This window comes from Poecilia formosa, unplaced genomic scaffold, assembly GCF_000485575.1.
Source record: "Poecilia formosa unplaced genomic scaffold, Poecilia_formosa-5.1.2 Scaffold98, whole genome shotgun sequence".
NCBI lineage: Eukaryota > Metazoa > Chordata > Actinopteri > Cyprinodontiformes > Poeciliidae > Poecilia > Poecilia formosa.
In genome coordinates this window covers 546,942-564,797 of record NW_006800037.1, presented here as the reverse complement: position 1 = coordinate 564,797, position 17,856 = coordinate 546,942, and the positions used below count along the sequence as shown (strand labels likewise).

General features: G+C 39.9%; 1 protein-coding gene across 2 annotated transcripts in view; it reads right to left on the bottom strand.

Annotated features, from left to right (window-relative positions):
• Nucleotides 1-1,008: 1,008 nt before the first annotated feature.
• The window catches only part of sema6bb (sema domain, transmembrane domain (TM), and cytoplasmic domain, (semaphorin) 6Bb), a 170,049-nt gene continuing 153,201 nt past the window's right edge, over nucleotides 1,009-17,856 (bottom strand). For both annotated transcript variants that reach the window (XM_007558652.2, XM_007558655.2), the window contains one exon: nucleotides 1,009-10,034. In XM_007558652.2, coding sequence (XP_007558714.1) covers nucleotides 9,133-10,034 — 902 coding nt within the window. In that variant the 3' untranslated portion in view covers nucleotides 1,009-9,132. The remainder of the gene's footprint in view (nucleotides 10,035-17,856) is intronic.

Below are 17,856 nucleotides of genomic sequence, written 5' to 3'. Positions count from 1 at the left end.
ATTAGCTTCACTGTTTCCCAAATTCTGTCTATTTTGTGTTTGACAAAGCTTTGAGTGGTGGCCATGCTCTAACAGCTGCCATTTATTACTTTGTTGGTTTAAGCAGGTAATGATGTCTACTTTTAGAAAGGTATTTCCATCTGAGAAAGGCTGTTCTACTTTGCAAAATGTATGTAAAACAAGAACCAGTATTAAAGTTAATAAGCTTTAAAATGTTTTGGTTCAGAAAAATGTAGAAATTTGGACTCATTCTTTTAAAAACCCCGCTTGATTTAGGTGAACTAAACTCATGAATATCTTGAGAAAACACATAAAGCCTATGTTTCATTTGCAGCAGGAAAGTAAGTTGCCACTTTCACCCATTAATAATTGATAACCTATTGAACGACTTTTCAGATTCTTCTGTATAATCAGACTGATCACCCTGAGAAAAACATGTAACATCCGGTTTTTGTAATTGTGTTTTTTTTTTAGCTGCAAATTGTAATTTAACCCATGGGGGGGGGGGAGGAAGCTGACATCCACAAAACAAGCTTCCTACTGACGTCACAGAAGGCATTCAGAAACAGACCAGAGAGTTTTTCATCATCTGTCAGCATTTTGCTCTTTTTGTTTCCCGTTTATTCACATAATCTTAAGCTCATCCATCATTTGCCTTTACAACTGAGGTCAAAATTAATAGCACCTCTACAATATATATATTTTTTTCCAAAATGTAGGCCAGAACGTCTTCCATATTGAATGACTCAGGATTCACTTCAAAATTAGCAAAAGTCTCATCTGTTCTGTTTTGGTTCACCTGATTAATACACCTTTCGTAATGCCATTAAATCAGATATATTTTGCAGAATTAGCAGTTTTGTTCTGCGCCTTTAAAAAAAAAAAAAAAGGCGTGTTGTAAAATCCCTTATCCACACACCGCTGTAGAGGAAATCAACGTGCTTCCGTTTTTACATTTTTTGCTTTAGCTAAATACAGGAGGCAAATAAAAAGCCAAAGACACTGCGGTGAAATGATCACAACTTAGACAAGAATGTCTGAGCGGTTTATTAGAATAAGAAAATCAACACAGAGCAAAGTCTCCATGCGGAGTGACAGGCAGAGCTCGGGACACTGTGGTGGACGGTGAACAACTGCTGGAGTGAGTCCGGTTTTCATGTGCCTGCGTGTGTGTGCTGTGCAGCTGTCAGAGGGTGCATGCAATGTGTTTGGCGTTCTGTGCGACAAGAGACACACGTTTGTTTTGCGGACACGAGCGCACACACCTGCGTGTACGGTACAAATTCACACATCGCTACTTCAGTACACACACACACACGCGCGCACACACACACACACACACACACACACGGAGGCTGTGTTGTCATGCAGCTACTGCACTGAAATTACATGTAAGCATTTAGGTTATGTACACATAGCAGGGACATGTGTTGCCATCTGATGACAGCCATCTCAAAGCTCCCCACTCCCCCAAAACCCCCGCCCTTGGCCCGACTGGGAGTGTGGGAGTTCAGCCTCTGGTCGGGGCGACAGGATGACGGGGATCCTTCACAGCAGCAGGAGACTCCACATTACTCTTTATAAGTTAATTTACTTCCTCTCTTCTTGTAATTCATCATTTAAACAGGACACAACACTTCGGTGCTCACAGTACTGCTTCATAATAATAATAATAATAATAATAATAATAATACAATAAAAATAATAATGACAGTCATCAGGTTCAGCTTCATTGTCATCGATGAAAAAAAAAAAATCGGCACAGCAGAGAATTGAAACATCCCACAGAAGATTTAAATCAAATATCTACCACAGAAAAACAAGTAAAGAAAAAAAAGAAGAAGAAAAAGAAAACAAATCATCAGTGCCGTCTAAACACATCCACAAGTTCACAAAAACGCAAATGTCAACTGGAATCTTGCTTTTGTGCTTATTCCTGTCGCACGTTGGCTTGGATGGGAGCAGCTTGATGACGCGCCATTTCTTCAATTTAGTCCCCCGTCTCTGAACAACTTTTAGGACGTAGAGAGGAAACATGCAGACGGGGGACAAGATGGCATTTATCGGCTGGGGACTCGCACTGCAGGGCCACATGGTGAAACCCCCTCCACCCCCCCAACCCAACACACCACACACAGCGACACAGTGTGTTCAACGAGAGCAAAAACACAAGATGATAACAGCGTGTAAAGGAGAATTTTGTGCATATGTGAAACAGAGAAGCTTTTTCTTTTGCCTTGCAAAAGTATTCACACCCGTTGGAGATTTTCACGTTTTGCTATTTTTCAACCACAAGCTAGAAATTTTGAGTATTAGACAAATCCATTGGTGCATAACTGTGAACTAAAGAGAACATGACACATGGTTTTTTTTTTAAAAAAAGTCATATCTGAAAGTTTCTATGTGCATTTGCAACCAGTTCCCTTTGTCCCCTTTAACGCGATGCTCCCACATTAATTCAAATAGCTTTCACAAGTTTTAATCTAAGTGAGAAATACAGATGTGCTGAAGTGTTCAGAATAGTAAACAAACAGCATAATTTAGACCAAATCTGGCCCAAAAGCTAAAGTGGAAAATCTTTCACTGCCACAGGGGCAAAAAAAAGTCCAGAATTAAAAATTGTATCCCGCAGCTCTGTGTGGAGAAAAACTAGCACATATAAACCCAAACACATAATCGCCAAATATCAATAAAAATACCACCATGTTTCACTGGTGATGGCAGCGTCATGCTGTGGAGATCCTTCCCTTTCTATTTTGGAAGAAAGGAAGAAAGAAAGAAATGCAAACAACACATTTCTGTAGATTCGCAGAACTAGAAGAGTTGCAAGTCAAAAAACCTGCAGCTGTAGTTACAGTTGAAAATGTAAATTGTAAAGATTTTCAAAAAGGACATATCCTTCACAATCCAGCCGCAATTACGCACTACTTTGACGGTCTGTTAAATAAAATGCATTGAAGTTGGTGCATTATGACAAATTGCTCCAAGGGTATGAATACTTATGCAAACCCACTGCAGATGCGCGAAGAGAAAAAAATAAAACAAAAAAACTCCCAACTTAATCTGTGATGGCAAAGAAAAGCAATTTCTCATACCAGAAGCTGGATAAACATGTAAAAGAACAAGCTTAGCATTTAGGATCTGACATGAATTAAAGGAGGATGGGGGCTTTGCTAAAAGAAAAAAAAAATCTGTTTTTGACTCATTAAATTAACCTGCAGACTTTTAAGAGTGGAAAAAAAACACAATGAAAACCCCGGCTTTTACTTCGAGGAGATAATACGATGGGTTCCCAGTCAAAAGGGGCTTAAAAACACAAAGAGCAGCTGCTAGAAGAGAAGGAAGAGGAATGGGGAATTACGTGAAGTATGGAGAGATGAGGGAGGATGAGGGCTTTAATAAACAGACTTGCCTCTATGAGGTTATACCTGAATATTTTAGCTGCCTTGTAATGTTGAACTAAAGTAATCAAATTGTGCAGTCCGTAAGATAACATCATGAAGTGCTCTACTTTTATTTGAACCGGCCTGCGTCAGGCTCCGGTTTCATTTCTGATTTAATTCAATTACATTCCCCAATTTGTCAAATGGGGTACTGGCGTGTGTGTGTGTGTGTGTGTGTGTGTGTGTGTGTGTGTGTGGCTGGTGGTCTGTAAAGGGTCAGAAAGCGCTGGCTGAACGAGTAGCTCCCCCTCAGAGACAACCTGTCTGCAGCAATCTTTCTCAGGGGGCACATCAGGCCATTAGAGGGGCCTGGCGTGTACTTTGCCTCATCAAGCATGTTTAGTGAAACACCAGAAGAGATGCGGAGTGAGGACACGGCTGGGTGGGCACGCCGGGCCCAGATAAAGAGGCCGCATTCAAAAACGCGCATATAAAAAGACCCAGAAATGGGAACACGGGATCAGGACGAGAGGCTGGGGTTTGCAGAGAGGAGCGGTCCTAGACACTAATGACCCGTTTCAGGGTCGAATGTGTAAAGCATACACTGCGCTAATGTAGCGAGGGAGTAATGTATTAAGATCACATTTGCCTGTCTGACCTCCTACGCTTGGTCTTGCTTTTATAAATCGTTTTAACTGGACTGCCTCATGTATTTTTATTTATTTTTTTCCCTCCACACATTTTCATTGTGCACCAAATGAAAATCTTTCTCTCAGCTCGTGCCAGAGTACGTTTCGAGAAAAGGTTTGCATTTGGACAGGTTGAAGAAGCACACTTCACATCCTACAGCAGAAGCTGGACTTCTTCCCAAGCAAACTGTTGTTGCTGTCTGTGTTCTGGATAAATGAATGTATATTTCTTTCAGCATTCCTTATCATGGTTTCACACTGGCAGCACTGTTTCTGTAAGCCATTTCCAAGCTGTATGCCTCACAGCAGTGCAATGGATGTTGTTGCCTCACAAGGTCCAAACCTCTTCTGCAGCAACATATTGTCTGTAAATTTTTCAAAGCTCTCACTGTAAGAAGCCGGTAAGCCTACCCTCTCTTACAAAACTTATTTAGCCAGTTTGACAGTGTGCAAAATTTCTTGGTCAGAGGGTTTTTTTTTTTGTTTTGGTATAGTTTGAAATCGGTTACATTATTCCTGCCTTTTGCCAAAGTTGTGTTTACGCTGCTCATGACTTTCCTCACATAAAGCTGGTAAGTGTAATGTGGATAGACAGAGAGTTTAACATTAGGCACCATCACAATGCCAGCAAAACCATTCCATTCTTGAGAGCTGATCATTTCAGACACTATGAGAATCAGCCATGCATGTTTGTCATGTGATTTGTTATACAGAGAGTCTGAAAATGGCTGCTTGAACGTTTGCAGAGTCCCGTACTGCTCTATGGAGAACAGTTTATGTTTAATTTATTGACGGCGATGAGGATAAACTCCTGTGTATTTAGAACAACAGATTTATTTAAATAGAGAAAAAAAAAAAAAATAAAAAATTTAGAGCAGACCAGCACAAAACAGCTGTAGGTTATTTAGAGCAGGAAGCGTATAAGAAATGTGTATATCAGCGAGAAAGAGACTGTTGTGTATTTTTTATATTTTTTTTGCTTTTGATCGTCCTGATGCTGTGGTTTACGTTTTAGTTGAAATATGAAGTGACAAGGGAAGTGGCGAAGACAACCACCACCTTTTGGCCAGTACAGCAGATGGTTACTATGGAGACTGAAGAAAGGCTTTGAACAGACTGCTTGGGCATCAAGATATCTGACGGGTGCTGCTCCCCAGTCGGACGCTTATCAGTTCCTAAAGGAAGACGATGTTTTATCAATATCCTGAAGACAAAAGAAATGCAGTTGTTGTTTTATTCTGTTTCTTAGCAAACTTGAAATTATAAATGAATGACTTGTGATCCATGGGTTTATTCAGCCCGTTCGTGAAAAATGCAAGGTAAGAGAGCAAGGCGGATCGTAAAACATTTATGGAAAGTTTTTTTTTTTACTTCCAGATGAGATAATAATGGTAGCGAAATGTGTGTATATTTAGAATAAATATTAAGTTTTGTATACATAAGATCACACATGGCAACTAAATGAGTTTCTAAAACATAAACAATTAGAGTAAACTGTTAATAGAAAATAAAAATGTGTGATTTTATTTTCATAGAGGCCTAGCTTTTCTTTGCTCTTTGTGGACTCGTCATTTTACCCTGGCAAGAGTGTTCATTTTTTTGTACTTTTCGTAATTTGATATCAAATTTTTTTAGGTATAACTAAAGGTTATTACCCAAAGGATTCTTCATAGCAGCCATGCATCAGCTTAAACCTCCCACTGGATGTTTCACACAAATAACGGCTACTAGCATAAATACGCGTGTAGTTGTTGTTCTTTCATCTGACATCATAATGTCTCATTTCATTGCATCGAATGGCCTGAAGAGGAATTAAAACCGCAACCAGTGGACAGAGTGATTTGAGATGTTCTGAAAATAAAACTGGGAAATTAAATTATAATTATGTGAAAACGTGGGCATTCTGTCATAACTATGAATTATTCATAAAAAATACTTTACTGCTAACAAAAATAAACTGATATGCCAATGGTGAATTGCATGGGGAAAAACTGGTTTGCTTACATGAATGTAATCGAAAGAGGTTGAGACAAAATTAAAAAAAAAAAATATATTAAAAGTACCAATTGGTGAGGAGGCAGAGTGACACAAGGCTGTCTCTGCCACCAGGTTTCTCACTAATAAAATGGTTTGGTCTAGCTGTTTTTGTCCCTCTGCATGTTACACCATGCTGTTATTTTTCTACATTTTAATTCCACTGTAACTCAGCCTGGGGGTCCGGTGCTCTTTTGCTCAGTTCGGTGAACCATCATATTGCCAAACGGCAGTGGCTGAAAACATGATACATTTCCTAATTTAAAGAAGAGTTTCAACATTTGGGTCAAATGTGAGGTAAATCAGAGGGGACAACTAGTCCTGTACCGTGTTTCCAGAAAATGTTCGTAACCTTTGAGATTCTTCACATCATGTTAAGACAAACTCTTGTGCATTTCTTCAAAACTGTTTCGTGGAAGGAAGAGGATATATGGCTTTCTGATGCGTTTGTATAAATAAGAGTGTTTATATTCAACCCCCTTCATTCTGATATCACTAAATAAAATTCAGTGTAAGCATAGTCCACCTGTATGTTTATTTTAGTTTGCAGTCTGCCATAAGCCAAGGAAAGGGACATGGCATGCTATTACTAATACTGAACATCAGCCTGATAGGAGACAAGCTCAGAGGTTCCACACAGCAAGAGATGCAATGAAATATTTTAGGTTCGATTGGTCCAGTCAAAGTCCGCTCCTAAATCCAAGTGAGTGAGAGGATCTCTATCCAAACTGACTGAATTTGAGAAGATTTCTAAAGAAGAACAGGATCAATATGTTAAAGTTTGTAGAGACACAGCTCAAAGAATAACTGCAACAACAGGCACTTCTAAAACTTGTATCGAGAGTCAGGGAACTGAATCCAAATGCATTTCCTGCTTTTGTGGATTTTTATTTGCAAAACATTTTTGAAAATGATGTAACATTTTTCTTCCACTTTAGAGTAACACACTACTCCATATTGGTCTATAAAATAAAATCCCAATTAAGTACATTAAGCTTTGCTACTGTAATGAAACTAATTGTGGAAAAGTTCAGAGGGCGTAAATAATTTTGCAAGGCAGTGTGCATTATTTTTTTTTTTTTTTTTTTTTTTTGCCAGACCCTTTTAAGCTAAGCTATAAATCATAAAACACATGTGGCCTTGTTATATTAACAATATCAATCATGTAAAGGAAAAGAGCCAACTTGTTCTTCTACTTCAGCAGGATTTTAGGCCCAATCTGATACTTTTTGCAGCAGCACACACGACTCCCACACAAAGCAGTGACACTGTTAGTACCTATTTGTAAATGTAAGGCGGATGGGGTTGAAAAGATAAGAAGGGTTGGGCGAGAGCGAAACTGATCAAAGCCGTTTCTTGCACTCAATATGAGCAACACAGTGATGTAAACAAGCCCTAAGAGACTCTCTCATACACAAGCTGACAGACGCAAACAGAGCTAAATGCCACCTTTTAACGAACCCTGACCCACATGGATTAAAGCTAAGCATATCTACACATTTGAATCAAGAAAGGATGAAAGCGGACAAAAAAAAAACATAAAACATGAAAAGATCAGACAACGGAGTGAAAGAGAAACTCCACACCCAAGTGCGCGCACGACCATCTGTTTTCTTTATCCAGCTTTTGTTGGGAGTCACACTGAAAGGGACAAAAAAAAAAAAAAGGGACGAAGCCACCAGGGATGACCATTGTGATGGTTAGCCGTGTCCCGACACTGACCCACGCTGCGGCTTCGGGCCCCAGGTCCTCCCCGCTCTGCCGACTGAGTGATTTGCCGCGACCGGTGATCCGCAGGAGATGCCCGAACCTGACTGGACGGAGCTGAAGCTCTCCTCATTGCTATTCTGCTACGCTGTGATGAGTCAGGTCCCTGACTCTTAATTGTTATTTGTGGCCGCAGTTTCTTCCTGCGCCCGGGGCACAAAGAGGCTCAGTGTCGGCAGAAGAGACTGAATGGAGCTCCCAAGCGGCGGAGCCTCTCCGCCTCGGTCAGATCGCCAGACAGCTCACATTCCCCCTTCTTCAAATGCACCGCGGGTCCCAGGGAGGCCTCGATGTGGGTCGGGTCAGACAGACCCAGGCATGTGGAGGGAGCCAGAAACTGTCCTCGTCTTCGTTGTAAAGACTCATTTTATAAAAAAATACTTAAATTAGATAGTCCTTTTCTCGTCATTGTCATTCATTTAGCTAATTATTGCTTTCTCTTACTTCACCATGGCTCTGTACAGCCCTAACTAGCCACTGATCAGCCGCTTAAGCTTCTGATTGGTAATCACACTTAAAATTACACACAAAATCATTTCTGTATAAACAATATTATCACCAAATTCATTATATAGCCATACTTCACAGTTAAGACAGGACGCTGGTTGGGGTTGCTGTGGCCAAACACACACCCTTACATGATGTATGACTTCTGTCTTCTTCAAGGTCCTCTGGCAGAGCTACGACAGTTTTGTCTCATCTGAAATCCAAAGTGAAGCACATCGTTGTCTGCTGGATGCCACTGGCACAAGACAACAGAGACAAAAAAATAATTCACCAAAAAGAAGGTCCGATCATGACTTAGCAATGAACGAAGTGGTCAAGGGGGCCCTGTCACATTTGCCCTCACAAGGAATATTGTTTTTTTTTTCGTTGTTGTTGTTATAGGTATAAATCCTTCAGCTGTCTTTTCAAGAAGGTTCCTATTTCTTCTTGGCCCCACTCTTTACCTTCCTGTGAGACTTGTTGTGTCAGAGCTATGAGCTGCGGGTGGCACACCACAGGTTATGAACAGAGAAACTGAATGGTTTGAGAATTCTCTCAACTTTCAACTCTTTTCTCTCTGCCTCTCTCTGAATGGCGTCAGGACATTGAATGACAGCGAGAGAGGACAGAAAGGATAAGGTCGGATCAGGACGGCGAGTCTGAGGGGTGGATATTTTCCAGTTTTCTGTTGGCAGGAATGTTTTTTTTTTGTTTGTTGTTTTTTTTTATTTTTAACCCAGAGAGCTCGGCATCAACGCTCGCTTCACTTCACCTCATTGGCCACTGGGGGCGTGCTCTCCCATGTTCTTCCCCAGCAGGTGGCTGAATTCAGCCAGCTCTCCCAGACCTCGAGGTCCGTGCACGTCTGGCCTGATGAGACCCTGGCGCTGGGCGTAATAGGGCATGCCGTTGTTGCTGTTGTAGTTGAGCGTCTCGTGACTCCAACGAGGCTCTCCGTAGTCCACATGTGGGGTGGGAGCAGAGACCACCCTACGTCGATCTGGCGAATCCTGGGGAGTGGCAGGGTAGATGTACTCTCCTGCTGAGTTCCTCAGGCTGCCGGTGGGACGGCTGCCTCCGTGCTCGCCTCTTTGGGTGGCAAGGATGAGGTAACGCTGGCGATCAGAGTGTGTGGGCAGGACCACCTCGCCGGGGTCCTCTATCCGTACCAAACCCCCGCCTCCGCCGCCTCCGTGCAGAAACTTGGAGCTCAGGTAGATGACAGCGTTGCTGGGACATGGGTTTCCCACGGAGGTGAGGAAGGTCTGGCTCTGGTCCCAGTCGGCGTCTGGGAGGCGCATGACTCGTTTCTGCTGCAGCGGGGTCTGCTCGGGAGTGGGCAGTAAACCTGGGTCAATCTCTCCTTTAGGCCAACCGTTGGGCATCACAAACAGGTTATCTGGCTGCGAGCGCCGCCTCTCGCCTCCGCTCGTTCTGGTCACGCTCATCACCGAGCCGCTGCGACCCTGCCCCAGCATGGTCTGCTCTTTGTCGTTTTTGCGACGGGCGCCGTTGGCTCCAGAGCCGCGGGAGCTCCTGTGGCTCATGATCCAGCAGACAGTGAGACCAGAGAGGATGGCTCCTGTGGAGAAGGCTGAAACGGCAGACACCACCAGCAGGTTTACGGACACCAGGCCGTCCGGCTCCTCGATGAAACTCTCCTGAAACAGTATTCCTGCAGAGGAAGACGCAACAACACACAAAGACAGGAGGGTCGTCAGTCAACTTGTGGAACCGTCTTAATGGCGTAAATATTTCCTGTATTAAACTTGTGGGAGTTAATGAACGGCCAAATAAAACGACTTACTTTCTCCCTTCCCTCTGTGGGTGGGAATGAGCATATGTTTTCCAGCCAAGGTAGCTCTGGTTAATTGCCTTCATTACATAAAGTGGATAGTGATTTTAATGGCTATAATAACTGTCTTCCTGATTGAGAATGGCTCTCAACCGTAACATGTTTTGCAACATTAGCTTTACAGGGAGAAAGCCAAGTCTGGCAGTAATGGTGAGTAATAATCAAATGTTTTCATTTCATAAAATCTGCAGTGTTTACAGTAAACAACAGAGGTGAGGGCAACCTCGTGCAACTTCATCTACAAAAATTTGGTTACGGAAAACTGCATCATCGCTCTGTAACTGAATTACATTTAAATTGAAAAACCTGACAAATTACTTTTGGCACCTAATAAAATATCTGAACAACAACAACTTTGGAACAAAAGTAAACATACACTTATTGGCTCTTACACATAAGTCCGGATGACTTATGTGTTATCTGCACACTAATTGCAAAAATATTAATATAAAATGACCTGTTAAATGAAGAGCTGTGCAAGTAATGAATCATCGGACGACATCTTTTCTTCACTGCGGCCTCACAAACAGCTATAAGTATTATCATGAGGCACAGAATACTCAGCTTATTTGAGCAGCTGAGGGGATTTCCTCAAAATAGCAGCACTGGCAGAGCAAAGGGTGTTGATTTCTAATGACAAATGAATAAAAAAAACATTTTATTTAACTAAATCTTAAGAAAGAAGCTGATTAATGGGGGTGAACCAGGCCAAATTAGAGGTAATGACTTCATAGTCCCACCGATGAAGCACACATCAAAAACCTTTGTTGATGCATCATGTTTTGTTTTTTTTCCAAAAAGAAGAATTCAAAATATAAGACAAATGTGCGAATGACATTGCAAAACCATTTCTAAGAAAACGACACAAGGGTAAAGGAGCTAATTTCATTTTAATGAACATTAACAGAAGTATATTTTTGTCAGAATGAAAGAACTTCAAATAATAATAATAATAATAATAATAGTAACAAGGGATGAAGGTTCATGTCTTAAAAAAGTATCAAAGCATTTGCAGACGACAACACAAACCATCATGGATATGCAAAAGTATTACCTGGTTAGATTATTGGAAATGAAGATGCTGAGGAAAACTGATTCTGTCACAAGAATATAAACAGTATAGAAACAACAAATGTCTGCTTACAGCAATACTGTTGCATTACGATCATTTACAAATCACTGCAAATCACTGTGAGCTGGCAGTTTGAATTATTTGTTACGCACAGGCAACATCTGAGAAATGCCCATTATTAGAACATTTGTTATATAGTCACTGATGTTTTAGCCTGTTTTATCTTTATCATTTGTTTTTTTTTATTATAGGCTTATGTTATCTATAGTAAATATGCAAGGCTTTTTTCTTTTAAATCATTGCACTGGAATAATAAATGTCTGCTTTTCATGTCTTGAACATTTATCAGTGTGTTTATGGATAAAGGATGTCACATGTGCAAATGAAAATATTCCATATCATCTTTATACAAGTACATTTAATGAAGTCCCTCTCTGTGAAAACGCTTATGAATTATTGAAGACAAGACTACAGCGAGACCACAGCGCAGGCCGCCATGGATCAATTAGAAAAATGCCAGAAGAAAAGTTGTTTTTTTTTTTGTTTTTTTTTTGGCTCCACAAGCTCCTGGGACCAACAGCGGTGAATACAATGGAATTGTGCCAAGGGAAGCAGATTGGAGAAAAGCAGATGAGGAAAAGAGGAATGAATTACAAAGAGAGAAAGAGAGATAAAGAGAGGGAGAAAGACAGAGAGTTGCCTAAAGCAAACTTGAGCATTTGGGGGCTTAGACAAACAGTAGTAATAGTTGTTAAATTACAGCAGCAATAGTGGCAGAGGCAAAGTGTCTCCACAAGGACAGGAAAATAAATCCTTTTTCACAGAAAATTAATGGATATCATTAATAGGAATTGGAAACCACTTACTCACTAACTCTATGCAGAAAAAGAGAGAAGGAATGGAAGTATTCCAGAAAATAGTCACTGTTTTTTTTAAAAAACATTTTTTTTTTTTTTTATGGTTTGATGAATTATTTTTTAATGGGTACTCGGGAAGTTGTTTGTGTAGAAGATCCTGCAGTGAGACTTGGCCTGGTGGGTAATTAATGTGGCCTGTGGCTTTGTAATGTAAAGTGTTACTCTAGACACATCGGCATTAAGCTGAGGAATGGTAGATTAAACCCTGTGAAAAACCCTTAAACCGCCGCGCCGCACCAGAGGTGATGTTGTACATGTTAAGCTGTTAATATGCACAGGACGGAAACTAAGAATTAACGGCAACAGTATATATATGTTCCTGTCTGGGCCCAGACCTGAGATTCTATAAGGAGCAATTACTGTGATGGGAAAAATGCACAGCAGGTATAACAACAGGGCAAAAGAGGAAGCCACAATCTACAGACGCAGATTCAAGAAATGTAAATGTTTCTCCCCCAAGTAAATTAGCGTAATTACCGCGGCAGCACAACGACATACAGTAACCCTGCTTGGGATTCAAACCACAGCTGCATCCTGTGGGATTAGAGAGTCATGAGTGCCTCTAATAATAACAGAAACACCAAGTAAATAAATGAAAACTATTTGGACTTTGAATTAAGCTGAAGGTTTTAAATCTAACTTAGATTAGCTAAAAATCACAGTTAGTCACTTATGGAAAATAAAGATCATGCATCATTGTCCACAAGAGTACGAGGCAATTCTGATTTCAGCTAAAAACATTCATTCGCTTCGGGGTTCTTGTGTAACGTGCAAGTATCAAAAATAACAAAGCCTATACTAAAACTCAAAGAGTGTGAAGGAAAAGCAAAAAAATACTTAATCTGTAACTGGCAACTACCTTAGTTGATCAATGAAGATACTTTTCACATCTAATTAAAAAGCTTCAATTGAATTTTCATCAGTTGCTTCACTGCGACTCTTCTGGTTTTACTTCTCCTGGCTAAACTTGTCTGTGGCTTCGAGCATTTTGTTTCTCTGTAGCTTGTTTGAAACATTTACCAAAATTTTCTGCGGGTGATTTCAAGCCTGTGTGCATACGTTGTATTACCTGGTAGAATAGAGAAAATCCAGATCGACTTCAAAATGTCAATCTCGTTCTTGTTTTTTTTAAAAAAACAAAACAAAACAAAAAACATTGGATGCTCTGCTGTCAGTCAGTCTAAATAAACATGGGTGCAAATTTATTAAGGTATTCATGTCTGTGATGTATGCATGTAAAATTCAAACTGAATCTTTATATTATTTAGCTTGTTTTAAGATAGAAAAAAAAAACAAGAATCTGAAGGAACACATTTGTCTTGCTTCTGTTTTCCATTACGGACTCATTCACATTTATTTGGACAATACAAAGCATTCAAACTATTACTCCTTAAAACAGCGTCAAGTGGTTCAGACAATCTTACATGTGTCATTTCTGGTAAGAAATGAATGTGGGCACTATTCATCACTTTTTCTTCTGCTACAAAATGCTTTGAGCTTGTGTGGTAGAAGCACAGCTTCCAGCCTGTCAGCATGATTGCATCTGCTAAATAGTAACAAAGGAAAAAAAAAAAAAGAACATTTCAGTGAGATGGTGTTATTAAATATGTCCTCAAACAAAACATTGGGAATCTTTTTAAAAAAAGGTTTGCACCATTGTTAGCATTCCTCTCAAGGGGGCAGGAAAACATCACATTTAATGACATTTAATGACACTTTCTGACAAGTATTTATTTTTAAAAAGGGCAAAACTTTTGATTAGTGTCGTCTCAAAGGAAATTTAAATGGATTAACATTTTCTGTTTTTCTTTAGTCAATAATTTCACTGTTGAGCTTTTTATTCACAACCTAAAAGCATAGCTGCCCACTAAAAAGCCAAGATGACAACGACACAGACATTTCTTAAGCCTTTTATCCATTTTGTGTTGCCAACGATTGGACCTCAGAGTTCAGACAAAGGATCCTCATCGCTGTCGATGCAAATCAACATCCTCAACAAGTTTGCCTTTCCCATTGATCGAGACCTGCCGTAAATCAACAGGCCATGTTGGTGAATCAATATCCGTCCAGCACTAATTACTCCTTTATTACCAGACTGATAAGAGTGGATCCGCATGAAAGCGGGTTGTAGTTATTGTTCGTTAATGATGTGACAGGAACGTTTTAGTTCTTCACCTCATCAGAGGAATCCTGCCCTACATTCCCAGTCATATTTTATCAGGGGATTAATGTGAATTTATGCAAAATTTGCTTTTAATTCACTCTTTTGTGTGATGCCATGACCCTCTCTTCCCTAATTTCTTTTCACATCAGCTCTCCCTTAGTTCGGCACCACTTCTGAATATTAATTTTTGGAAGAAAAAAAAAAAAAAGAACTCCTCTTGAAGTTGGCCCAGGATAATAGATTTAAAAACGTGCTTTAAGGTATTTAGCAAAAGGTTCTGAGGGTTCCTTTTCTGAGCTGCACGATTCATAATAACTCAAAACTACGACAACTTCTCCTTCCCAGTATTGTTTTCAGATAAAATATGTTTTTTTTTTAAGTATTTGATAGATTTAAGCTTAAATGATAAATGTTTTTTTTAACCGAGTATTACTTTTCCCTTTAAAAATTTCATTAGAGTCTTGGCATGAGCAAAGACTTTCTGTGAAGGGGCTTGCAAACGTATTCATACCCCTTTAATTTGCCACTAAAGCAACACATCTTGAGTCCACCAGCTTTTCACATGAATTTCTGCTCAGACTCAGATCGGACGCAGAGTGATGCTTCTAATTTTCAATTAAACTCAAATCTGTTTTTTGCCTGGACCACTCTAATGCATGAATATAATTTACTCTAAACCATTATGTTATACAGGCTTCATCACCACAGCATGATACTACCACCACCGTGTTTCACAATAGGAATTGTTTTGTAACGGTGATGTGCAGAGTTTTGTGTCTCTCCCATATCTAACCTAGTGCTATAATTACAAATCTGACAAGAACACGTTTTCCTCTGTGTCCTTTGCACAGCTTTCGCAAAAAAATGTCCCTGTTTGCAAAAAAACTGGAAACGGTTGTGCAACAAACCTTCCTGCTAGACAACGCGCTCAACAGCGCTTTGTGTGTTCAGAGTTTGCGATACTGTTTTGCAATCTCTTCTAACCTTTTTCATAACTTTCTTCCTGACTGGTTTCCTGACTTACATTAGTGGGTCTTCATGATAATCATTAATGCTCTTCAACTAACCTCAAGTCATCACAGATGTATTTATACTGATAGTAAATTACACGCAGGAAGATTTTATGTATTTTATAGGTGATTTATCTAGGCAATTAGTTATACTTGATTTTATTTATAGGGTGGTACAGAAAACACTTCTGTGATCGCCAATGTATCAAACACTTCAGCATTTTTATTTGTGCAGCTGGAAAACATCACTTTATCATTCTTCTTCACATGTATGTACTGCTATTTATTGGTCTGCCACATCAAATCCTAATAAAACACATCAACGTTTTTGCAACGTGACAAATTGTGAAAAAGGTTTATGGCGTATTAAAACTTCACATGTTTCTGTAGAAAAATCTCATGGTTTCCAAATATTGTTGAACTCTAATTTAAAATTCCCTCACAGTCTTCTTTCCCCCCCAAATATGATCACAAAGTCAGCTCTTGGTTGCTGGACCTGATTGGCTAAATGCTGTGTTTTTTCTAATAGCTCAGCAGCCATTATTCTATGTTAAAATCTACAAGTTTGGCTCAAAAGTTGCTTTTTTTTTAAGTGAAGTTAAAGTTTCTCTCCCCAAATCTGCAAATGTAACACACACACACACACACACATATACACACACACAAAAAAAAAACATCTGCTGGTTAAAACAGATACAAATAAAAAGAGGTCAAGAGTGTCAGGTTTAACTGATTGACCAGAGCTTTGGCTACTTTCTAAACCAAAAATGAAAAGGCCAAAAAGCACAGACCGTTTCAGAGGGAGAGAAAATTAATGACCACAAATCTGCAATCTTTCACACACACGCTACATCTGGAAATGCTCTGCAGAGGTTACAGATGACATTTATCTCCACTGTGGTTCAGGGTTGCTGCGTGACACTTCTGATTAAGTTCTGCATACTGCAATAACAGTGCTGTCACATTCACACAGGGGGGAACGGTCCCGACTAAAAAGGAGACAGACCGGCTCAGCATTTCCTCCTGCGCGTGGACGCCCCATTATCGCAAACTTATGATTTTTCTTGGATGAACAAAAGCTAAGCAAACATTTATAGCCAATGGCTAAACGTCATGTGCAACATGCACAGATATTTGGCAGCATGTGTGTGTTGTTGTGACACATTTCTGTGGTTGCTACCAGGGGTGACAATAAAAACAGCTGGCTGGGCACTCTGTCCTTCCACAACTTCTCTCCCAATCCCGATCGCTTGTTAAAGCTTAATGGAAGCCAACAGGCTGTCTGTCAGCCCGACGAACACTGAGCTGTTTGTCTCGAGGTTTCGAGCTCCAATTACAACATAACGAGGAGAGGAGAGGAACGGGGAGGCAAGCCAAGGAGAGGAGAGAGATTTTTACAGTATGTGTGCTGAAAGGAATTGGGAGGACAAGTGAGGAAATGAGACAAAAGAGATGACACAAAAGAGTTGAGAGTACAAGAGGAGGATTCAGCCAAAGAAAACAGCTCGGGCAAAAAAAAAAAAAAAAAAAAAAAAGAGCAGATAGGAGATGATTAAAGCAGTGAATGGAGCGAGAAAGGCGACACACGAGCAAAAATGGACTAAAAGCACAAGAGCTCTAAAAGCCCTACAGCTACAAACAATACCTAACGTCAATTTGCGTAAGTATAGTTTTACACCAGTTAACATTTCAAACACAAAGACTTTGTAGTTTAATACCTAGCTTAGTTTTTTCCTTTTCTTGAAATACCATGTATGTTGTTTCCACCATCGTCTTGTTAGCCGTTATTTCTCTCCTGATATCTCTCTTGTGGCCACCTGCCCATTGATATCAAATATATTGGCATGAAGGGAGCAATTTCACATTCAGTCAGTGCATGCTTCAAGCTGTTAAACTAACATAAGCATTTGTACAAATAACTTAAAAACAGAAAAAAATAACTTCATTATACTTTTTATATGTCTCCATATTTCACATCTCAAAACATAAAAATCCCCCACAAAACTGATTTATTGTATTATGTGAGACGATTGTTAAATCACTGACTGGTTTTATTGTGTACTCTCACCACAGCAAGTAATAGCTTCAGGATTACAACATATAACCTAGTAAATCTTTAATACCCATTATCCCTTAAATGTGTCACCTGCTTACCCAGCAGCTGGTGATGTAGAGGGAAACCTTATGAAGAGGACTATACCTGCTCAAAAGTTTTATTTCCAATATAGAAAGCCAATGTTTTCTGAGCAGCCCTTAGTACAATATCCGACACGGCTGCAGTGGGTATAACTCAAGTTGAAGTTGCGGGTGTGACCTTTTTTAAAAGCTCTTGTGAGGTTTTTCCCTCATTAAACCAGACTTAAGCAGCCCTGCACAAGGGTGTTCATGCGAAAACTGACAACATCACCCTTTACTGGGAATGCTTACTGAGTGGGAAGACTCAAAGTTTGCAATATATATATATATATATATATATATA